General features: G+C 41.2%; 1 protein-coding gene across 1 annotated transcript in view; it reads left to right on the top strand.

Moving 5' to 3' along the window:
• Positions 1-24,199, top strand: part of lipeb (lipase, hormone-sensitive b) — a 90,738-nt gene extending 66,539 nt beyond the window's left edge. Inside the window, 5 exon segments of the mRNA XM_034174011.1 lie at positions 2,492-2,677; positions 5,378-5,544; positions 8,877-9,143; positions 16,289-16,498; positions 16,501-24,199. Of these exon segments, the coding sequence (XP_034029902.1) occupies positions 2,492-2,677; positions 5,378-5,544; positions 8,877-9,143; positions 16,289-16,498; positions 16,501-16,695 (1,025 nt within the window). The 3' untranslated portion in view covers positions 16,696-24,199.
• Positions 24,200-25,861: the final 1,662 nt, after the last annotated feature.

The following is a 25,861-nucleotide window of genomic DNA, read 5'->3' on the forward strand; positions in this document are numbered from 1 at the left end:
AAGACAGGCAGCTGGAAACCATTCGAAAAATTTATCTGGCTTTCGGTGAAATTTTACGGGCTTCACAGAGAATAAGGAGTGTTACTACAACTTTAAGGACAGCCCACAGTGGCGCACAGCTCGCCGCGCTCCGAGCCGCCATCGAGAGGCAGAAACCACCACATCATTTCTAAATGGATCGCTGTGTGGAGCCGGGACCGTCGTGTGCAATTTCTCTGGTTATCACAAGAGCTGGACATCAGCCATTTTCCGACAGATTTCACTTTTAACAAGAGATTTTGTCATGGAAAGCCACGCGGAGGCTTCGCGCGTCACGACCGATTCGCTGATGAAGCGAGACAAAGGAACACCTCCGTTTCGGAGTATTAGAGGACAAGTTGGGACATGCCTATCTCGGCTTTCAGTACTTACCAGTCGAGTGAGTATAAGAGAAATTGTGGAGAGCTGGGTACACAGCATCCTCTCTCCGAGACCTTGGGACAGTTTCAATGTTGTGTACATTTCAATTCCAATTGTGCCATTTCTCAAAATTTGAGTGGCTGTGCAGTAAGGGAAGCCACCTTACAAAACAACTATGAGAACTCTGAAGGAGTTGCATGCTTCTGTGATTCAAGAAACCACATTGTGTAAGTTTTGTCTGTTGCATCACCAGTTGTACGGCTTCCTGTTGGAGCGACACAGGAAGGGCCTTCTTAAAAAGAAGATGTGAAATTTCATCTACATTTTGCCAGAAACATCAGAGACTCATCTACAGAAGCCTATAACTCTTTCAGAATTGTCTTGGTGGTTTGTCTCATTGGTGTCTTTCTTTCATGGTCAGTCAGTTTTTAGAACTGCCAACACCAGGCAGATTTACCATAAAATGGTATTTTATGGTAAATCTGCATGTATCCATCCATCCCCTGGGCTTGTCTAAAGCAAACTGGCTATAAAAAAGATGATTTGTGTAATATGTACTTAATTTGTTCAATTAAGTATTTTAAAAATAGAGGCATTGTGTATACATGGAATTTTGTTTTTAAATCCCTTGAATTAAAGCTAACAGTCAGCACCACAAGCATATGTTGATTGTTTTATTTCAGCTCCAGTGCAGTGATGAACAGAGGCAAAGAACCAGAATTGTGTTACTGCCCAAGTACTTATAAACCTGACTTCAAATCTAAGGGAATAAAAAAATTCTATTCAAAACTGTGTTGTCAAACTATTTTTTTTATCATCTTTAATTTACAGCTAAACAAATCAATTTGACCTTAATGTTTGTGTTGTCTTTGTCAATGTCTCCATGGTTTTGTTTTTAGGGTGGGGTGGAGAGAGTAAATGCTGTATTTCACTTGCAGGTAGTTGTTTTGGTGATGTTTAAGTTCAGCTGTCCTACCATAGCCCATTACAACATATAACCATTTTAAGAAGTGAGGTCAAATGTAACAAAAACAAACAAAAAAAAACAGTAAGCATGTACTAGCTATCTGCATTTTCATACCGGACACAACAAAGATAGATTTTTGTTTAATTTTTTCAAAGTACATGCTCCAGTTTAATACCCCCATCACACTAGAGGGTGAATGAGCCTGAATTGGATTATGACAAATCAGTCGGGGCGGTTCGGAGTGCAGTTTGGGTCTTCGGACGGCTGTCCTTCCCAATTCTTATTCCCTCCCAGATGTGGCATAAATTCTGTTTTTGCATTCTGCCTGATTTGGCTTGGCTCGTGCTCATTCGTACTAAGGGCCCCTTCACACATAACACAAAGTTGGGCAAAAGAGGCAGAAACCGGCCAAAAAAGGCAGCCACTGTCGGGAAGGACACACGGTCCGACAGGCGTGAATGATCCCGCGGCAATGGTTCCGTGTGCTCACGAACACATTGCGAGCATGTTAGAGGTGTGAGACCACATCATGCTCATACAGCAGCGGAAGGAATTAGATGTGCAAATGTACATAAAGAAAATGTCTTAGGACAAATTAATGAGAGAGGCACAGAACATTATAAGAACAATGTAAGACATCTGGTAATGATTCTGTTGTCACTGTAATAGAATAAAGAAAAAATACAAAGTAACAAAAAAGAAAAAAAAAAACACAATTTACTGTGACGGTTTCGGCACTCTGGCAAAACATTTTCCTTCGGGATTAATAAAGTTCCCCTTCTTATTTTTATGATGTGTAATTGATGCCTGCTGACATGACGGTCTGTGTTGGAAATGACGGATGAAATGGATTCCGTTTTGTCTGCTAAAATATTTAATTCCTGGTATAAAGAGCGGGCAATACAATAGCTAATGTCCCTCTGTGTCCAGCTGTCCAGTGCACGGTGTGCCGAAGGACACCGCGTCATGTGGACTATCACTCACGTGGTGGACGTGACGTGGAGTCATTAGTGTGATGGGGTATGAAGTGTGGGAAAATTAAAGGGTGATCAACCATAACACATATAGAATACGGTATACCCTACTTGTTTTTTGTTATTCACACCTTTCCATCCTGATTTGCAGGTAATGAGCCGCAGGCGGAGAAGCAGGTAGAGAAGGTGAGCACACTGAGCATGGTGAAGAGAGACACGGCACTGCTCCTCCACGATGTCCGAATGGGAGCCTCCAACTGGATCCAATCTCTGTTGGACAGTAGCAGGGCTTCATCCTCCCCTCGTCCAGCTGCAGAGTCACTACCAGCAACCCCTGGTACTGCACCATTTGTCTTTGCATTAATGTGTTAGTATTTGCAAAAGGCAACAAATACTGTCAGTACAGTCTGTCTGTCCGCAGTAAATGCTGAATTCACTCTTTGATCTTTGATAATTGTAGTCCTGGTCAGATAGATTGACACTGCTGAATTTAAATGAGGAGAAATAAATGTGAAAATCCAATTAGCTATAATTAGAGTATTTAATGAAATGTCCAAAGTTAATGAACAATAACAAAAAATAATTTCACATAATGAAATAAAAGTCTTAACATAAAATGAATAGGTGGCACAATTAGTGGCATGTTTTGATGATTTTCTATTAATTGGTCACTTTCACAGTCGCTTCTTTAGATACATCAGGGAATGGATACATGACTGTTTCTCAGTCAGTAAATGTGTCTTGGAGTTCATTTACATGAATAAGAAATACAAATGGTGTGGCACTGTACAGTAAATTTTTCTAGAGTTTGCAGTTCTCAAACACTTGAGTGACTGTACAAGGAGGAGATTGGTGAGTGAAGCCAAAAAAGACACCATAAAAACTCTGAAGGAGTTGGAGGCTTCTGTGTAAAGTACATCATCAGTTACACAGATGTACTGGAACAAAGACTTTTTTTTAGAACATAAAATTTAATCTACATTTTGACAGAAGGTATGTGGCAGACTTGAGGCTGGAGCTCATCTGATTTCTTCGATCAACATTCTTCTCTTTTCCACTCTGACCAGTCACTGTGCACTTTGATCTCCAATCACATTCACAGAAGTAAGTCTTCTTCTTGTACAGTGATTCAGTTTTTGAGAACTACCTCCTCCAGACAGATTTACCACACAGTACCACACTGTTTGTATTTCTTAATGATTGATGCAAATGAAGTCCATTTGTTGACTTGGAAATGTATCCATCTCCTGATTCATCTAAGGTAAAGTGGTTGTGAAAGTTATGACTTATTTTTTTTCTTATACTAAGACGAAAGCTTTTTCTTTTCAATTTCACTTTGCCCTCAATAAAAAGTATTTTTCGTGCTGATGCAAAATTGTTAAAATATCCTTGTCCGTATCAGCATTGTCTTCTTTATAATTTGCAGTTGTTTAATTGGTATCCTCCTGCAAAGTGTGTGTGTGTGTGTGTGTGTGTGTGTGTGTGTGTGTGTGTGTGTGTGTGTGTGTGTGTGTGTGTGTGTGTGTGTGTGTGTGTGTGTGTGTGTGTGTGTGTGTGTGTGTGACAAAGTACACTAACCACTTGGCCTCCACCCCTGACCTGGTTCTTACAATAGATAAACATTACAAGCTTTGCTGCCTTGAGGTGCTGGGACTCCGAGCATGGCATTGGGACTCACATTTTCAACACCTAGTGTGTCCCAGGACTCATTGGTCAAAACCTCAAGTGCAAACCCTGTCATTTATTTAGTTTTATTACCTGAGGCCATCAAAATATGGCCATCGGGTATTGCGAAGGCTTTGCGTCCATCTGTCTGTGCTCAGCATAAGTCGAGTCCTATTACTGCCTATTAAGTCGAGTCCTATTACTACTTGTGTGTGTGTGTGTGTGTATATATATATATATATATATATATATAACATTTTGCATACATTATGTAAAAGCAGGTGAGAAAGAAACACTTCTAAAACTGAAAACGCTGTTTTTGTAACCTGATAACACCACTGGAGCGACTTACAAGACATCTCTGACATCATCACACGGTCACACACGGTCGGTAGTAACTTCCGCTCTTTTTAAAAGCTCATGTATGCACACACACACACTCTCCTGCAGATGCCGGTAAAACATAAATAAAATATTGTTTATGATCGAGTTTATTGTCCAGCATCGATTTAAACATAGAGGTGAATTATCAGTGAAACACTGATAACACCATAAAGCATAAACGTTCATTTCCATTGTGGTCTTTCTGAAATTATCACCTGACAAAATAGAGCGTCCTGATTGAATGTGTACAAATTGTAAATAAGACAATAGGATCTTTAATAATTAATGTAAATAACAATAAATTTATGTTAAATTTTCTGTATATTTTGCACTGGGATACAAAGACAGTGCTCATATGGCCGAGGGTATTTTAACATTGCATTATATTATATGTTTCAAAAAGAATTTACAGTGTGTCTAACAGTAGTCACTATTCACCTCTGTTGAAAATTTAATGACAGTGATGGCTGTTTGCTGTGGTCCTGCTGATATCACATCATGTCTCAGGAGTAGCACTCTGTAAAAATTGTGGCAAATGATAATGTCCATGGTGTCCACTCCATTAAGTGACACCCACGTCCCCACAAACCCACACTAATTAATATGTCATTGGTGAGTGTACATAATTAAAAGGCCATCATGGAGTAGAGATAGTTTTAGAGAGACGCGTGATCAGCTTTCAGCTTTCTGAGGAGACCAGCCACAGTGACTTACTTTTGTTTTAAACAGTGGGTTGAACAATATTATGACAGTTTTTCTCCGCCCACATCTCGTCGTCTTCATGTTGTGCTCGATTTTCATTTTAGGCTTTTAACCGTTGGCTGTCTAACAGGGGACGTATGAAAAGTGGGAGCAGAGGAATAACAGAAAGTGATTGTGTGCCAGTCTAAGTCTTTGGAAACTACTTCCTATGTCTTATTTTTTATTTTATTTTGTTTTTTGTAAAGTCTTTGTGTCTGGTTTGCCGTCCATGTCTGTCCATTCTTAGACACAGTGAGGAAGAATGTATCAGAGGCAGCCTTCTCATCTCCTCATGTGGCTTCCCCCAACCTCTCAGAATTCCCCAGCAGGAGTCTGTCTGTGAAGAGCAGGACCTGCCAGGAACTGGTATCCCTCATCAGTTCCAACAATGCTTTACTTCCTTCTGAGCTTCCGGTATGTCGTGCTTGACAATCTTTAAAATTCCATTTTGTGAGTGCTTTGTTGTACTTATTTAGGAGACATCAGAGGAGACTTACTGAAGAGTTAAAGGCTCAGTGTAAAGCTTTTAAGAGGTTGTATTATGTAGAGCATGAACAGCCTTGTTTTGGATTAGATTTTGCTGTTGGAGATGGTACTCTGATGCTGCTGAGGCGTAACACTCCTCACTGCTTAATAATTACATCATTCATTGTTATGAACTGGCCCTGACTGTGAGGCCACATCAGGAAACACTAGCATTATATTCAGTATCTGATTTGAGTAATTCATGGTAATACTGCAGTGGATGATGTCCAGGGGCAGGAATTCTACTCTGACATCCGAACTGCCTTTTGTGAAACCAGGGACTTCTGGTGGATAAAAATGCCATGAATATGCTTCATCGTCTTGTACTATGGGAGGAATTTCAATTTGCTTGGGAAAATATCTTTAATGTAATGCAGTATAAAGTAATGGTGGACATTAAAGGCCACAGTGGTCACAGTAATTACATGAGCTCTTAGGGCTATGACCCCCAAAATGGGGGAAAGGTTACAGCAGATTCCAGGTGTAACATTTGCAGAACTAGGAACTGCTAAACCCCTCAAGCTCCCAGGCCTCTGGTTGAGACTAAAGGACCCGACCTTTAGAGACATACATCTCACCACCATGCCAGTAGGGTGGAAGAAACGCATGGCAAAAAAATAAATAAATACAGACACGTTTATAATCTGACCACTTTTTATATCCCACTCTGGTCTTCACTATTGCACACACAACTGGATGGAGTGCAGTTCTATGTCATCCTGGCCGAATTTCAGCATGATTAGTTTTCACCAAAACCATCTAAGTTCTGCATATTTTACTGAACAAAGTATTGGTTATTGTAATTTATGTTCAAAATGTATACTTCAGTGGTCCTAATTTATCTACCATTGTGATCAAACCAGCACTTGGCAGCAAGGGATATTTGATGAGTGAGTGTACCTCCTGGGGCTATATCACTCTTACATAAGTCACAACTGGCTCATACTAATAGGAATATACAATTTTTAATATTATATTATATACAATATTAGCATCACAAATATCTTTGTGCTGCTGCCCCCAATCCAAACAGTGCTTAAAGAACCTGTGTACAGAGGATCACTGATATCCAACCACTTACTGAGGATCACACAGTTCTTAGACTGTCCCACAAAGTAGCCCAATCAGCAGAATCAACCACTTTGTGAAAACACAGACTTAAAAGAAACACTGCCACTATTCATGGTTACATTCAGTAAGAAGTCGTAGAGTTAGGATGTGTTTGATGGATGAGTTCTTGGGCATGAACTGCTCTTCTCAGTGAGGGGGAAGCAGTTGCTTCCTTTTAATAATGATGGTTCAATTCAAGTATGTTGCCCGGTAAAGACTTTAATGGCTCATTTGTTTTTGAAATCCATCTGATCTCTTTTACAGAGAGGGATGGCAGGTGTCCCTTCTAGTCTGTTGAGATGATACCAGTATCCCAAATGTAAGCAAAGACTGTTTACATTGCCACCAGAAGAGCATCTCTAGCTGCCTGTAGACGTTCAGCCCCAATACCACAGATCTCTGCAGTTTTCCCAACCTCAGCTTTTGCCCCAATTGTGCAGTCTAATTGAGATTCAGTGGTTCACAGATGACTTTATGCCTATTCTGCCAGGAGGATCAGCCATATATAACGACCTAAAGAAGCCAGCCCAATGAGGCAGTACAGCAGAATCATGTGTCAGGACACACCATCATTTGCCATGACAAAAATAGAATGAGGTGTCCGTTTGGAGTAGCACAGTGTCTCAATTACTCTGTCAGCAGGCCCAGGGTCACTAAACCACAGATGGTCGCATGTTGCTTGAATAAATGCCTCCTTATCCACCCTCAGTGTTATCACAGTCCACATTTTCAAGCAGTGCACTAGAACACCTCTGGATTATGTTCAGCGTGCCTTCAAAGATGAAACACCTCATCTTGTCAACATCTGGGACTTCAGTGCTATGTTTGACTGCTTTTAAGGTCTTGCCACAAAAGAACTCCCACATTGAATTCAGGTAATTTGTTGTGTCCACATTTACAAGTCCACCCAAATTCCATGCAAAGTCCTGCAAAACAGTTAGATCTTGAAGTCTTGCCAGATTAAGCCTGGGACATTGAGCAAACAGTAGTTAGATAAGATACAGAAAGTTTGTGATCACATTTTACAGACTGAGCATTTCATTAAACCCTACAGTTCTGCTCGAATGCCCAGCATCTAACCACATGAACATCATCTGTCCTCTTCACTATATATTAGAACATCATTTTCACCATTGCCACTGGATGCTGAAACCCTGATCCAGTAATTTGCAGCCTCTGCAGACTGAGGCAATAGACAAGACACTCAAACAAAATGCCCAAGTCTGTGCCTCTAAATATGTTCATTGATGCGTCTGATATTTGACACCATTGAAATGAGCCGGTCTTCCACAGCAACTGCCACTCTTAGTACAGTGGCTGCTGGAGGATCCAGACCTTTCACCCTATGCAATCTGGATATTTCTTGGTGTGCTGACCATGGATAGCACTATTGCTGCAATGCAGAACTTTCCAAGTTGCCCCATGTTCCCAGTACAGACTAGCATGAGCTGCCTGAGGTTTGGACCTGTGCCCTGCTGTGCAGTGGACACACCCTTCAACACCAATCACCACTTTTCAGACACAAGACCCTTACTGGTCATTGGTGTATATTTTAGTTACAAGGATCCACATGGCTTTCCCAATACCCTTCATAACTTGTGCTGCCCCCCAGTGGAAGGTAGCAGCTGAGTTACACCCGTGGAATGTAGAAACAAGAGGTCTGCTTTTCCCATGTGAAGTTTGTTGAAGTCTTTGGCTGTATCACCATTTCTGCCATCAATCCCTGAAAAGGACATGTGCAGAGTATAGGACCACCCTCAGTCCCAGATGTAGTTAATAACAAAAAGGGGATAATATCACCAAATAATAAATCGATCAGCATGATCTTATAAAACTATTGCATGTTTTTTCATGAGAGTTTAGGTTTAAACATAAAGGGTGGTAACACTGAGCACGGTTTATCAAAATTCTGATATTTAGAAGTTTTTAAAATTTTTGCAACCTCTGCTTTAAGAATTTACTCTTTTAAATTCTTTTTTACTCATATGTAAGATTTTTTTCACCATAATGCAGATATATTTTAAACAAAGTTTGCTTTAGTTTGTCTTTTACCATTTTCATGAATATGATTCAGTGATAATTGATAATTGCTTTGCTTTTTCTTTACACAGCCAGAGGATGTACATTTCTTCCTTTCTCAGGAGGCTGAAACCTCTATGTCAACTGACTTGCCTTCTGTGGCCATACCACCAACTGTTGGAGAAGATGGGTTGGAGCTGGAACCCTCCAGAGAGTTTCCCCTGGGGTTTGAACCTCTGCGTGCGGAGCAGCCATCTGAAATGAAGGTTTCAAGCTCCCCTTTGCTGAAGGATCCTTACTGCTCCCCCCTGCTGGCTCCTGATAGCCTGCTAAAGGGTCTCCCACCTGTACATATAGTGGTATGTATCAAAAAGAGCCTCTACATTATTCACCTTATTCAGCCCCACCCACTTTTATAACAGAGGCATTTCCGTTTTGGCTTAGGACTTCTGCTGAACGGTGTTTTCAGTATACAACCCCTGGCAATAATTATGGAATCACCGGCCTCGGAGGATGTTCATTCAGTTGTTTAATTTTGTAGAAAAAAAGCAGATCACAGACATGACACAAAACTAAAGTCATTTCAAATGGCAACTTTCTGGCTTTAAGAAACACTATAAGAAATCAGGAAAAAAAATTGTGGCAGTTAGTAACGGTTACTTTTTTAGATCAAGCAGAGGGAAAAAAATATGGAATCACTCAATTCTGAGGAATAAATTATGGAATCACCCTGTAAATTTTCATCCCCAAAACTAACACCTGCATCAAATCAGATCTGCTCGTTAGTCTGCATCTAAAAAGGAGTGATCACACCCTGGAGAGCTGTTGCACCAAGTGGACTGACATGAATCATGGCTCCAACACGAGAGATGTCAGTTGAAACAAAGGAGAGGATTATCAAACTCTTAAGAGGGTAAATCATCACACAATGTTGCAAAAGATGTTGGTTGTTCACAGTCAGCTGTGTCTAACTCTGGACCAAATACAAACAACATGGGAAGGTTGTTAAAGGCAAACATACTGGTAGACCAAGGAAGACATCAAAGCGTCAAGACAGAAAACTTAAAGCAATATGTCTCAACAATCGAAAATGCACAACAAAACAAATGAGGAACGAATGGGAGGAAACTGGAGTCAACGTCTGTGACCGAACTGTAAGAAACCGCCTAAAGGAAATGGGATTTACATACAGAAAAGCTAAACGAAAGCCATCATTAACACCTAAACAGAAAAAACAAGGTTACAATGGGCTAAGAAAAAGCAATCATGGACTGTGGATGACTGGATGAAAGTCATATTCAGTGATGAATCTCGAATCTGCATTGGGCAAGGTGATGATGCTGGAACTTTTGTTTGGTGCCGTTCCAATGAGATTTATAAAGATGACTGCCTGAAGAGAACATGTAAATTTCCACAGTCATTGATGATATGGGGCTGCATGTCAGGTAAAGGCACTGGGGTTGTCATTACATCATCAATAAATGCACAAGTTGACGTTGATATTTTGGACACTTTTCTTATCCCATCAATTGAAAGGATGTTTGGGAATGATGAAATCATTTTTCAATTGAAAATCTTTGGTGGAAGTTGAAGAAAATGGTCCATGACAAGGCTCCAACCTGCAAAGCTGATCTGGCAACAGCAATCAGAGAAAGTTGGAGCCAGATTGATGAAGAGTACTGTTTGTCACTCATTAAGTCCATGCCTCAGAGACTGCAAGCTGTTATAAAAGCCAGAGGTGGTGCAACAAAATACTAGTGATGTGTTGGAGCGTTCTTTTGTTTTTCATGATTCCATAATTTTTTCCTCAGAATTGAGTTATTTCATATTTTTTTCCCCTCTGCTTGGTCTAAAAAAGTAACCGTTACTGACTGCCACAATTTGTTTTCCTGATTTCTTATAGTGTTTCTTAAAGCCAGAAAGTTGCCATTTGAAATGACTTTAGTTTTGTGTCATGTCTGTGATCTGCTTTTTTTTTCTACAAAATTAAACAACTGAATGAACATCCTCCGAGGCCGGTGATTCCATAATTTTTGCCAGGGGTTGTAGAAAAATGGAAGTCATTACATGTGTAGAAGCAGTAACCTTTTTGAAAAGCTCAAAGGGAATGACTCTGGCTCACCTACGGGTCATAACAGAGTGGGAAGATGACATGAAAAAGTGGCCGTCAATTATGTATGCCAGTATTTTTAACTACTTTGTGTTGTCACTCGGCATGGATGGTTTGGCTATGAGGAAATAGAAAAGCACAGATGCCTATCAATACCTCCTTGAATCAAGTTAAAATACTACCCGACAAGTAGTACCACCATAATGCCAAGATTACATAATGGCAATATACGTATGGTGTTATTTCATGCAGTGCTTGGTTGTATCAAACGTCAGAAAATGAGTAAATTAGAAAGCAGCTAATGCTATAAACATGGCCTACCCATGTGATCTCACTAGCATCCGCCGTGGCTTCTTCAGCGGAGCGTTGTATCCCAACCATTTCTCTTGGTAAGGATCCAGTGGTGTGGGTTTTTTCTCCACAAAATGAAAAGAACAGCCATAGGGACGTTTGGGTGGATTTTTCAAATTCAGCGCCTTTAGCCAGCACCCTGTCTTTTGATGGAGGAGGGAACAAGTTAAATGCTGGTCGACAGCACTCAGATCTCTCCTTTCCATGTTCAAAACATTGTTCTGAAAGCGATAGTTTCCTCTTCTTCCAGTTGTTGTGGCACCCACAAACTGAACAATTAATGCTGCTCTTGTTTGGACACTTCTAGCGTACTGTGTTCCCACGTAGCTAATCATCAGATACATTGGCAAACCAGAAGTTGCTTGACAAAATGGAGCTGCCCACCCTGACTTCCTGAATAAAGTGAATATTGTGTGAAGATCAGTTTGAAGATTGTGGAGTTGAGTTGACTTTGGGCATTTTTGCACACTGTTCTAACACTTAGACCTGGGCTTTTTTATTGCCTTACACCAGAGATCTCAAACTGACAAACTGGGGGCCAGGAAATAATTGCCTGTGGCATTCCTTCTTTATTTCCAAATATGAATCCACATTGTGACCCTCACTGTTGTAGATTTAAGTCTTGGAAGGTCAGACTTGTCACTGGTGATCACTCACTACAAACACCACATTTTTCTAAATTAGGTTGTAACCATCATTTTATTTTAGGGTTTAAGTTTGGTAAGTTATGAATTTATTCATACAGAAGTTTCACCAATCATGGGAATGTGAGAAATTACAAATGGTGCTTCATCAGTGAAGGTGAAAATAAATTTAAATTCTGCCTTATTAAGGGAAGAAGGGTGAAGAAAATGTTATTCACTGCATTATTCAACAGGAAACACTCTGCAGTAAAGCGTCGTGTCAGTTGTAGTGAAACGCATCACTTACATCAGAGAGGCTTACAGCACCCATAGTTAGCCTGGAGAAAATTAAAGCAGCACACACAGATGGTGTTTGCCAAGAACTCTATCTTCTAGTTTTCATTTCTTTGAGCATCCTAGTTTAGTTTCACCTCTTTGTCACAAACAGAGCCATGTAGATTAGGATAGTAGACCTCCAGTTCTGCCCCCCTCCCCCTCATCCCAACATACACACAGGCACGCACGCACACATGAGAGAAAATAGGGAAGTCCTTATAGGGCCAGAAGCGCATCACCAGTGTTTATCTATTGCTATTTGCTCTGCGCATGCATTAGAGAACTGTTCTTAAAAGAACTTAAGTTTCAAGTAGCATCGGAGCTTTTTTTTTTTTACCCATGCCTGATACCCAAATTAATGATGTTATCACGATGATACCAGTATTCGTGTGTCCATCCTCTTAAACATATTATTTGGTCCAGGTAATCTCTCATGTTTTTTATCTCTTCATAAGTGGAGAGCAGAAAGGGAAACATGTATATATTGATGCTTTCCCTTTATGACAAAGCAAACTGTTTTGCCAGAACATTGGGGCAGGAATGTTGTTTAGATTTTACACAGTCTTGATTTGAGAATTCAATGATTTCAGTTGTTTTGCAAAAAAAATATTTCCTCAGTTTGGTGTTATGTTGAGTTGTATATTTCCACAGTCATGTGAGTGATAGTTGGAAACAGCATAATGTCGACTGACTTTACTGCTGTCAGTGCCAAATGGACTGAATACTGTCCCTAAGCAACAGTCAGTTCCAGCTTCCTTTTCACCAAACGAAGAAACCTTGATTTAAACTGCTTATCAAAGTAACTGGCCTGATCTTCAAAGTTCCAGAGGCAAGGAGCACAAAAAGTTGGGACAGTATAGAGGGAGAGAGGAAAAAATGATTGTTAAACAGTAAAACAGATTGAATCTAGGCTCTGTTTGCCTTTTGGCAAACTGCAGCTGAAGTTTTGCATGTTCTTTTTCAGCTGTGTAACTGGTGATGCAATAGACAAAAGTTGGATGATGCACAGACTTCTCTAGAGCTGTAATGGGTGTCTTGGGAGCTTCCCTCACCTTCCAGCATGGGCATTTAGGTTTTGAGAACTGCAAGTGGTTTTGTGCTTGGTTTCAGTGCGGAAGGTTCCCGGTGGTTCAAACCCCACCCCTGCAGCATTTCTCTGTGTAATGTGGAGTTGCGTCAGGAAGGGCATCCGGCATAAAACTTGTGCCAAATCAACATGCAGATCAAACCTGCATGGAGACTAAGGACAGATCAACAGTGACACCGGCAGATTTTTGTTTAGCCTTGGAGCAACCTCCCTAACATTAAATGGTAAATGGACTGCATTTATATAGCACACCGGGAGCAACTAGGGGATTAAGGACCTTGCCCAAGGGCCCTTAGTGATTTTCCGGTCAGGCTCGGATTTGAACTGAGGATCCTCTGGTCTCAAGCCCAGTGCTTAAGGTGTGTTTACACATAGGCAAGACGTGTTAGGAATGTCATATTTGCGTTATTCTTGACACATTCCTGACATTCTTAACGTGACTTAATCCATCTGAATAGGTTGCTTAATAGTGGGTGTTGGTGCGTGATTTTCGTGGAGCATGTTTTTGGCTGTCAAAAAATCTTCCACAAATGTCACACACCACCCTCATTTCTCCTCATGTAGTGGAGGTTGCAACTGAGTGTGTTGATCCGTCTTGATTAGTGGTGATCCTTAATAGAGCGTGACAGTGTTCTTCTCTGACATGCACACAATTAAACCCTGCTGCACCATATTCAGTTTCATTGCTGCAGTATGTTGAAGGACAGTGACGCCAAGTCGGCTAAAAGCCTTGTTCCAGTCTTCCTCAGCGCGCTCCTACAGGTGTTCCACTTGCTGCATGTGCCTGATGTTTGGGAAAACGCGCGAGACGAGAGCTGTGTGGAGCCACACATCTGGTTCTCTCCATCTCTTCCTCCTCTCTGTACCATATCATGGCACAGAGCCCAATTAAGTATGCAGTCACAAAGTTCTTCTGCTGTGGATTTTGAGGAACAAACTGGAGCGATCAGAATTGTTCAGCAACTGATGGATGAATGCGGGGTGTGTGTGTGGAGACAATTCGCCTCATTCACAGCGTGACAGAACTTAACGATGTGGTGTTACACACGATAGCGCGGAACATTATTCTTGACCGTGCGTAATGGTTCCTGATAATTCTCCAGCAACACGTTAACATTAATCGTAATGCGTGGTAACAGGTTGCAACAGTTCCTGAGGACACTTGATGCCTCTGCCCCGAATCATCACATTTGTGATCAGCGGCCAAGAATGTATACTTCGTGGCATTCGTGACGTGCCGTCATTATGTGTAATCGCAGCATTAACCAGTGGATCATCACCTCCCCTAATTTAAGCTGTAATGGCTGAATGAGAATAGCCTTACATTGTCACACATATACGGATGCATATTGAAAGATCTCTGGAAAATAATGATTTTGAACATAATCACTCTATTTATGCCCATGCACATATTATATGCAGCCACAGAGATGCACACAGGTGTGCACATGCTCATTACACATTTGTACTTCATGATACAGACCTGCACATACGGCACATTCACTCATACTTCCATAGTGAATTCAGGGCAGCTGGAGAGAATTCTGCTTTTGTGGCCCCGAATTGGAACACAGCTAAAGGAAAGGGAAAAAAATAAAGCTGGTACACCCAGTGGATGGAGTGCTATCTGTCAGGTTTGACCTCGCCTAGACATACAAGAAAGAACTCAGACAGAGAGTTCAGATGTCTTTAGTGAGCTTTGCAAAGGGGAGACACAGCAGAGGCTGGCAGCTTGTAAGTGCAGTTCTCCAACTGTCATTTTCTGCGAGGCCCTTTTATTGTAAAAAAAAACAAAGATAAGGGTGGGGGCTAAATGAGTCCACGGTTACAACATGTGCTATTAGTCATGTGCAGATACATTTGCAATCAACTGAATCATTCCGATCTTAGGTACAGAGTGAGTGGTTTTGCTGAAGCTTGCTAAATGTCAAACCGTAAACAGGCTGACCTGGCTCCTGCAGCTGTGCTATCTATCTGGGAATATCTGAGAGAAACAGTTTGCAGAATTTAAAAGAGCAGATGTAATAAATTATAACATGTTTGTACAGTACATTTTATCTAACACTATCTGCCTTCCTCTGCCAATTCTCACACAAGGGTGTCCAGGACACCCCAGATTTCTCTGCAGCAACCACATGGTACAACAACCTGTTACACTGCTTGTGTGCCCTCCTTCACTGCTACAAGGAGCAGACTGTCTTTATCATATGTATGTAGTTCTTTCACAGTTGTTATGCAAAGAAACAAAAGTGGACAAAAGACCAACAGCAAAAAATTTGTAATCACACATTTTTGCAAACTGCTGATTCATCAGCGATGAGCACCTACAGCAGTGTCTGTCATGCATTGCAAACGCCAAGCAGGTTTCATGTTGCCAGCAGGTTCTGAAAACAGAGCAGTGCTGTTGTTAGCACAGAGGGACGACAGAGCGGCCCTGTGCGTGTGTATTCTGTCCTTTTCGTCTCACTGCTTCACAGTGTGACACAGTGTGCTCGTACTGTACAGTGTGGATCTGAATAATAAAGATAGATTTGTCCTTCCAGCCTCACCTCTAAGTCGGTGTTTTAAATGGCTGTCAATTATTCACACTGCTCATATTTTTCAGCGTTTATTTGCATCTGCCACATGCAGCAAATCTATAGGTTTCTTCAACAAGTTTGAAAGAGTCAGCAAGTCATGCAGATCTTTATTTATGAACATGACAGGATGAGAAGGTGGTTAAATGTAGTAAACAATGGCTACAAAATCAGCCAGACATGCTGCAGATATTCTGCCGTCAGAAAGTGAAAATGAGGTGAAAGGCAACAAAGTGTTGACATGAAAATTAAGGAACTGATTTTAGAGCAGCTGCGAGAATGCAAAAGAAGCCGGTGCCCCTCTGCTTCCTTTTCTTCATCCTTTAATTAAGATTCTCAGTGTGTCTCAAGGAAGTCCTGATTTGCTTTTCACCATTGCTGTGCCTCTTTCCTCTTTTCCTCTTGTGTTTTTCTTCTTTAGGCGTGTGCGTTAGACCCCATTCTGGATGACTCTGTGATGTTCGCCAAGCGCTTGAGGAGCATAGACCAGCCTGTCACTCTGTGTGTGGTGGACGACCTCCCCCACGGCTTCCTCAGCCTATCGCACCTCTCCAGGGAGACCAGGGAGGCTGCCAACATGTGCGTGGAGAGGATTCGCACCGTCTTCAACCAGAAGGATACACCCTCGGAGCCAAACAGCAGCACCGCAAGCTGGAACGCACTGATATGTGTGTGTCAGCTACTTCTAGGGGTGCCAGCACTGTCTTTGTTGGCTCCATTGGGGGAGCGGAGCTAACTGCTGGGAGAGGCGCTAAAATCGTTGATGGGGACGCCTTAGCAGCTGTGGCAGCCCAGAATAGCACCGATGCCGGTGGTGTTGGGGCTTAAATAAGGCTGATTATAAAAACACAGGACTGCAGTGCACCCAAGGAGTAATGGAGAAAGGGTAAATGAAAGTCAAACAAATGTAGGCAGTGCGGTGCCCAAAGGGAGCCGGAAAGCATTGAGCAAAACAGAAAGGGGGAGGCAGTCCAGGAGGTTGTGTGTTTCTGAGAGACGGAGAAACATTGGGACATTGAACTGTGACTTCATCTTAAATGTCGTCTCACCTGCCCGGGTTAGCACAACTACACAGATCGCAAAGGAGCGCTGGTCCCTGCACACACAATACTCTTCCCTGTTAGCGTTCGGCCACAGAGGCTGTGGCAACAAGCAGCACCATTGTTCAGATGAGAGCTGACGGATTCTGCAGAGCGAGTCAGTAATTTAAGGCTCTAATCAGATCGTGGTAGTCGCACTGTGTGCTGGTCTATGGAGTGGTCCCCTTCAAAACACCCTCTTGTCCTTTTGGGAGCCACACTAAATCGCACTTAATAAGTCCACATGGGTTCTCCATGACTGCAGTCAGTGTTGCTCAGTTTGTGGATAGAAACTCTGTTGACTTGCTCTCAAATAGAATTATAAACTAAAAACATAGCAGACTAAAAGGCTCCAACAATGGATTAATTGATTTCCTTAAAAAAAAAATATATATATATTCTTGTGAATTCATTAATCGTATGTTTTATTCCTGTACAGTAGTATTAGTAATCAGTTTAAATATCTGTACTATAATACTGATTCATTCCTATGTGTGTGTGTGTGTGTGTGTGTCTTATGTTAAGTGGAAGCTTTTGTTCATTTCACACGTGAATGTTTTCAGTGTTTGCTTCTGTTATCTTTGACCGCTGTTGCTCTGACATCACTGACCTTCCAAGTATTCATTGTTCTTTTGCCTCCTTTCATCATCACAAAGGAGGTAAAATTAAACCATCAGGATGTTGTAAATGTCTCGCTTTAATTCAAGGGGTTTGACAAAATAGAGCCATTTGGTAATGAAGATCAACACAGTTCTCTTCAGTGAAGATGGGAGATGCAGTGTTTCTGCTGTAGTACTTCTGCTGCCAGAACAATATGATTCCCCACCACACCTTGGAATGTTTAATAACCGCAACAAAATAACACCAAATATCCATTATGTAACGTAAGTGATGAAGATGTATCTGTTATGACAATATTATCTAAAATATGATTGTTTGAACCAGTGCAGTTTGCGCTGCAGACTCATTTAAGCCTTAATAATTGTGAATTACGCACAGCAGTATTTGTTACATCTTTTGCGTGGTCTGTAAATCTGTAAAAAAAAAGAAGCTTTGATTCAGGATGTTTTTTCATCCAGGTTTTAAATTTCAAGGATCAGATTTGAAAATGGTCTTGATCAAATAAGATCATTTGTTTGTTTTAAAACAAATTATATATAAATTATGCTCATATAAAGTTACCATTATTGGAGCAACACCAGTTTTTATCTGCCTTTAACATTTATGTGTTTCAGGTTTAATATTCAAGATGTCAAAAGTCCCACAATTTGGTGAGTTTTCACAGATATTCTGCTTCAGACATCATTTAAGGCTTGTTTGAGACCTCTGACATATGTAGCAGAATTGCTCTAATTTTACCTCAGATTATTAAGAATACAAATTGGAATACAGTTTACCACACAAAAACCCGGGGGGGGGGGGGGGGGGTGCTCTATGCAAAATTGAAGTGATTAAATAACAGATAAAATATACTTTGAATCATAGGTTCCACACTTTTTAAGCGACAAAAATATTTCCCTAATTGTTTTGAATGAGAGTGAGGTATTTTGTTTTCTTCCTGTCAGTGCTTTTGTGTTGAGTGACTGTGCAAACCTAAGTCTAGATTGGATCTGTTTTCTTGTATCAAACTTCTCCGTTGGTCCACTCCACGCTGAAGCTATGACTGGTGGAGCAGTCAACAAATGTTGCATGATGCAGTTTCTCCAATAACAGCCACAAAAACCTTTAACTCTTTCAGGGTTGTCATTGTCGTCTTGGTGGCTTCCTTCACTTGTGTCTTTGCACTGTCATAGTGCATAAAAATAGCTACAATGCTTAAATGGTTAATGCAGTACTTTCATTAAACCTCTTGAATTAAATCTGATAGTCTCCACTAGAAACACATTGTTTCATTTCGCCTCCGTTGTGGTGTAGAAGCAAAATTACAATCATTGCCGCTGTTCAAATACTTACAGACCTGACGGCAAATGCTGCCTTTTGCTTTGTGGTATTGTTATGAATATGAAACTTTGGATTTTTATTACAGTAATTGCTGCAGTGGAATTTGTAGCAATGCACTGATGTTACCTTTTGAAGGCGAGCGATGTGCATGGAGAAAACAGTCATTTTAGACGCGTTCATAAGCAATCATATTTTTATTTTAAGAACAACAATTATAGCTCTTAGTTCCCCTGCAGCGGGCTTTTTGGAAAGCTGACTGCTCTCAGCTGTTAAGCTGCATTTTAGGCTTCAGTGCACTGACTGCCTCGCAGGTGGGCCCTCCTTTTCCTTTTATTACTGCACATTGGCCATAGTATGATTGTGTCAAAGTACTGCTTCTGTTGGTCCATGGGATTTCTTGCCCGACATGTTCAGTTCTCTAAATGTGAGATGTTTAGGTAAAGCCTGCAGCCCCACGCCAAGCACAGGCTGCACAGAGTAACAGCCTCTCTTTGTCTTTGGGCAGCTGCAGGTCCGTGTTACAGATTTGTTGCTTCCCCCCGTCACATATGGAGTTGACTTTATCTTCAGTAACACTCTCATGAGCTTACTGCCACGGAGTCACTTTGAAATGCACAGAAATGCCCTGTAAAGGGTCAAACCTTCTATCAAGTCAAACTAAATATAGATGCCAACAATGTGGAGTGTCCTGCCCTTGTCTGGTGCAGGGTTGAGTTGCCAGGTCTGTCAAGAGGGATGCTGTGTGATGAATAGGATTTAACCAAAGCTCGGAGTGCAAACTTCCCCCGCCCCTGCAGAAGAGCAGGATTTTCAGCAGAATAGTCATGCTTCGGGATTAGACCGTGCTCTGTTCTGTCAGCTCTCGGTGCTTACTCCAGTATTTTTAGTCAGATGGAGAGAACCGGGGCTGTGACGAGGAAGATGGGAATATACTCATCCTCTTTGAGATGCTAGGCTGAAGTTTGTTCTCGCTGCTGTTTACGCTCACGCTGCACTTTTCAGTGATTTGCCAATCCGTGCAAGCCTGCTTTAAGGTTGTGTATGTGTGCATTAATGTGCTCACATGCTGAGACGCTAGTTTCTGCAGTATGTAAGGAGCTTGATGTCTTTCGGTGTGACATCGCTTTGAAGAGTCGCCAGTATGCGCCCCCTTTTACTTTTTGTTACTCAGTTTAATGTGTAAATTACAGCAATCAGTGAATTTTTTTTGCATACATAACAGAACATAACATTTTGGCAGGACGGTGGGTAGAAGCAAAACGTCCCTTCTTTCTGGAGAAACTTTTGTAGAAAATCTTAAACTTTAATTCAGTCTTGTGTTTGCTACAGTATGTTGTACAAGCAAAGGTGACGCAAAAAAAAAGTGATTCAGGTTTTTGGCCAACTTCAGTGGATTGGCTTGTACATCCAACCTTTGATCATCGGTCACCATCACTATGAACTATACTCCATCAGTGCCCCCCTGCTATACACTCTGAGTCCTGCAGTGCACCATCAAGACGTGCCAGCAGTGCCTGAGGCTGCTTTCAGGTGTAATTCAGCAGTATTTCAGCCCTGCTAGTCTGCCAAGACCAGGCCGGCTGACGCAGTTGTCAGTTTCACACCCACAATCTTCAATCACAAATCTACTTGCCCTCATCTCTGTACCCACGGATGTGTTGGTCCTGGTGTGCTCAGGCTCATTGCTGCTGTATTGCCATCATCAGCCTGCAAAATCGACTGTACTCAGTTATAGACCAGGTATTTGGTGGTCTTTGGCAAAGTATTTCTGGTATTTTTTTTATGGTGCAACATTCAGGTACGCCTTATATAATTTGGGTTTAAGACAAAAACAAAACTGAATTGGTTGGAGAAGTAGCCTCCATCGTGTCCAGGAAGAGTCATTGCCTCTCACTGACTTCATGCTACGGAATCCAGGGATAAGCACCGGCACTGCTGTGCCTCAGGACCTATATAGGATTTACTTTACTGGAACAAAAATAGGAAGTTTCTCATTTGTGCTTCACCACAGACAGCGTTAGTGATTGCTCTCCACTCACATAGCTTGATGCTCTGTGCAGAACCATTAACTCGCCAGAAAACCTCTCCCTTGATTGTCTTTTGTAAAAGACAGTGCAGCAGGTCCAAACAAGGCTCACTGGGCCAACAAACCGCCATCTTATGTCTTTCAGAGATGATAACCCAAGTCTGCTCAGTGTGTCCTGTACCGTCGGCACATCTGCACTTGTCAACGTCAGTCGTTAGTGGCTTTTTCGCTGAATCATGTTGAATCAGCATTGGCATCTGTGGGTGAGAGAGTGTAATTTAATGGCTTCAATTTTTATCAAATCAGTGCACGAGCAGAAAAATGGAAGTGATGAAACCAAACAAACAAAGTCAAGAGGGCACACACGGTGTACAGTATATAAAGAGTCTGACTAGTGGGAGTGCAGAAAAATGGTGAGCAAACGCTGCTTTGTATATGGTTTAGATCATCGTGGCTTACAGTTTCCCCTACTAAAGACTAGTGCCACCTACTGGCACAGAGAGTTTACACATGAGCAGAACATGCATGTTGGATGGCCATCTGCTGTAGTCTTTCCAGTGTGTTCCAGTACAGATTTTTCAGATGGGAGCTGGATGGCCGTGAACCCACAGTTGGTTGGAGGCTCTGCTAGTTGACCCAAGTCTTGAGCTTAATGGAAATGATGGATGACAATCTCTCCTTGCTATGCCCAAATTAATTAATTAAGTGGTTTAATAAAACCCTACTGCACCCTGCACCTTACTTTGCTGTTTAATTACATACTGTGTGGAGTTGGACACTCCCCAAATGCACTTGCACTATGCATTTTATACCGTGCGCTATATATCGTCAAGCTATGCTCTTTACTCACATTAAAATACTCTTACCATAAAGCGCACCCAGGAAAACGCTTCACACACCTCCGTTATTGCCACCTGCAGAAAACGTAGTAGAGATGCCTGCAACAGCTTCACGTGCTTCTAGTGCTCCACCAGTACAATAGCTTTTATGTAGGTTCAGCCACTGTTAAATGCACACTGGATTTTAAAAAAATGTAGCTGTTAGCAGAGGTGTACACGTTCCATACAATACTCCTGAAAAGCAAAGCTTTAGTATTTTGTAATTTAACAAATTCTCATGTACTTTGTTGCAAGTACATAATCTAAGTGAATGTACCATATTTTCCAGTGTGTAAGTCTTTTTTTTTTTTTTTTTTTAGTTTGGGAGGTGCTTTGTCTTATACTCTGGTGCAATTTAGGTGAAGATCTCTCAGACAGTCAGCTCCTCCAGACTATCCCAGTTCACCCGCACTATCCTTTTGGGCTTCCCAGATTTGTCCAAAGCCCTTCCCCATCTTCTGATCCAACTCACCACCAGATGTTGATCAGTTGACAGCTCAGCCCCTCTCTTCTTCTGAGTGTCCAGAACATGTGGCTTTAGATCAGATGATACGATCACAAAATTGATCATCAACCTTCGGCCTAGTGTGCTCTGGTATCATATACACTTATGAGCATCCTTATGTTCGAACATGGTGTTTGTTATGGACAGTCCGTGACTAGTACAAACGTCCAATAACAAACAACCATTCGGTTTTAGGCTGTTCCTCCAAATCACGCCTCTTCCAGGTGTCTCTGTCATTGCACATGTGTACATTAAAGTCCCCCAGCAGCGCCTCGCACCCCGGGCAGCTCCAGAGTAGAGTACCAACCACTAACAAGGAGAGTAGTTCCAGAGCCGAGACCCATCAAATTGAATTGGTAGCACTCCACCTCCCGCACAAGCTCCAGCTCCTTCTGCCACAGCGAGGTGACCTTCTACGTCCCCAGAACTAGCTTATGCGGCCTGGGTGTGGTCCATCCAGGCAGTCGACTTTCACTGACAACCCATGGCAGACAAAATAAACTGTAGTAATAAAAGAATAAATGGCAATAATAAAAAGTGCACTGTAACTGCACAAAAATGCCAACTAAAACAGCTGATAATACAGAAAAAAGGTGTGACTTAAAAACATTGTCTCAACCAGGAAACACTCTTGTATAACAGGTGCTACTTACACTTCAGAAAATACGGTAATTTTAATGTGAACAATCGGATTCTACATACAACACTACACAGTCAGATATGCTTGCTGTTGTTAAATAGGTGTGACATCAGTTTGTGAGTGGTTACAACATTTGAATATTGTGTGTTAAAGTTCAGTTACTTGGTGTTAGTTGTGGCAATTACCAGGGATGTTTTAGGCTGACCCAGGTGCAGGTCTGTAGAACCCCTCTATTGGTTTGGACATGCGAGTAGTCCGGTATTTTTTATATTGTTGTAAAGATTTCCAGTCGCTGCTTGCGCAACGTCCGCAAATTTCAGTTTATGTGTATTGATTTGGTGGTGGTGTTGTTTAATAATTAGAGTTGTTTGGGGAAAGCTTCTTCAACTGTCCAAAGAGCAATTTAAGAATCAGAAAATGTCTTTGTGAGCTAACTTGCAGCTTGGTATAATTTTGGTTTGTTGATGTTCAATCATCAAGATGTTCAGCATTTCTCAACCGTTTTCCTTTGGAAAAGCTTTTCTGACTTGGCTATCCTTGCCCCGGGCTGGTAGCACTGAAGTGAAATGCTGCTGCTTCAACTGTTCAGTCAATATGTACAAATCAGCTGCACAATTACACACCACCACAAGATTTGTTGGTCTTTGTTGCTGCTTTGGCCAGAAACATGCTGATGCTCTTTAACACTGTGAAATAGGTTCACGTTCTATCAAGTCTGGACTTTATGCTTTTCATAGCACATCATGTAAAATAGTTTGAAGAAGCTGTTACTGTAAAAGACCCTTTTAAATTAGTTACTGATTCCAACCACTAAAGAGAAGTGTTCATATAATTAATTGATCTGTGTGTTGCAGATAAAACCAAAGACTGCAGACCGTCATAACGGGCGTACAGTCCCTGTTAACCGGTATACTGTCACTTGCATGTGATAGTTTCCTGGCACTCCATATACAAACTGTACATCAGTTTACAAACATTGCTGATGTAGAATTTTACTTTAAAAAAAAAAATCAGACTGCTGTATGCAGTTTACTTTTATATATTTTATTTTTTAATTGAAGTCACCACAAGTGCAAAAAAGTGAATAAGAAATATATATTAAAAATATGATACTTGTAGATATTTTTGTGTTCATTCGATTGATTACAGATTGACGCGAATGTGGTTTCATTATAGGTTTCGTAGAATGTGTGTGATTATACCGTGAGAAGACTGATTATTCAGCTGGTGGTTTTTATTGAAATAAATATATTCTCTCATCAACCTGCTGTTGTGTCTGAGCTCATATGTTAACCTTTGAACTGATCATATGACAATTCTTAAAATGATATACTGTAGGTATAAATTCGGTGCACTGTATTTCACTGGATATTCTGTATCAGATAGAATTTGGCTACTACAGTACATTTAGCCTGGTGGTTTAACCAAAAGTTGATCTGTTTAGTCACACTGAAGGTGAACTGTCCTAAATGTAAACGGGGCCACCCGCAGTACGACATCCACTGAGCTTAAAACCTAATGTGGCCGTCCCTTAAAATGGAAGCTGATGACTTGGAATGTAGAATACGGAGAGGGACGTTGTGATGATGTTATGCATGATATAAGTTTTGATGGTGTAAACAAGGGAATGTAGAGGTAAATGGATGGAATATTATTATGAATAATTTTTATGGGCTTCTCCCATTTGCTTATTTTGCCATAGCGATGCAAGTAGATGCACGTGGAAAATGGATGTGATGGGCTTTGAACCCCAGACCTTGCTGAAGCAAAAGTGCTAATTACAGTATATGTACTGCTATTGTTAATACTGTGTTGCTATAGTTGTGCGCTCAACATGCTTAAACCTCCTTTAAAACTAGCTCAGTTCAGAGGCATTTTGTATGCTTTCATCAACACTGACCTGAGGGTGAGAAAAAAAAGCCATTTATGGCGCAAACAGCCAGCGCACTTTCTTCCATGTCTTCAGAGACAGACAAAACTAGAGGCCTACCTACATACAAATGAGGTTCAATTGTGCCACCATGTGGAGCAGTCAGCCATCACTGGATGGAGCAAGAAGTGTTGCGAACAACAAAACCAGATTACAACAAAGAACACAAATTTGTCTTTCTAAAGCCATGAAAACTAATTGACGTTCAAATACATTGAATAATATTTGCATACCCCCGGGACCTGTGATATGTGGTTGAAGGTGAATGAGTGAGTGGTTGTCTTTTTATTTCCTGCACCTAAATGATAAGACTGAGGATATTGTGTTTGGTGACTCAGATAATGGATGTTGGGGGATTGTTGGTTAAACCCACTGTCAGAAATCTTGGGGTGATGTTTGACAGTTCGACAAATTAAAATTACTCTGGTCAAATCAAGCTTTTATCAACTACGGCTTTTAGTGAAGGTGAATCCTTTTTTGAATCATGTAGATCTGGATAAAGCCATTCATGCTTTTATTTGTTCTCAGCTGGACTTTTGTAATGGGCTTTATGTTGGAGTCTCCCAGTCTTCCGTCAGTCAACTTGTTCAAAATGCTGCAACACATCTGCTAACTAAGACGCGTAGACGTGACCATATCACCCCAGTCCCCTTTGCTCTGCATTGGCTTCCAGTTTGTGCTAGAACTGATTTTAAAATTCTTGTTTTTAAAGCGCTGAATGGTTTTGCCCCAACATACTTAGCAGAACTGCTGACACATCGGGACCAAACCAGAATTTTGAGATCTTCTAACCAGTGTGCACGAGAGATGCCGAGATCCGCACCACCACTGACTTGGGTCTTTTTAAATCTAAATTAAAAACCTTGCTTTTTAGAATTACTTTTGCACAACCAGCAGAACTCTGACATTTTATTCGGTTCTTATCTAAATATTTTGGATGTATATTTTCATTGATGTTTCTGTTTTAAATTTGCTTATTGTTATAAGTTATTCTT

This window comes from Thalassophryne amazonica, chromosome 7 (assembly GCF_902500255.1).
Source record: "Thalassophryne amazonica chromosome 7, fThaAma1.1, whole genome shotgun sequence".
Lineage (NCBI taxonomy): Eukaryota > Metazoa > Chordata > Actinopteri > Batrachoidiformes > Batrachoididae > Thalassophryne > Thalassophryne amazonica.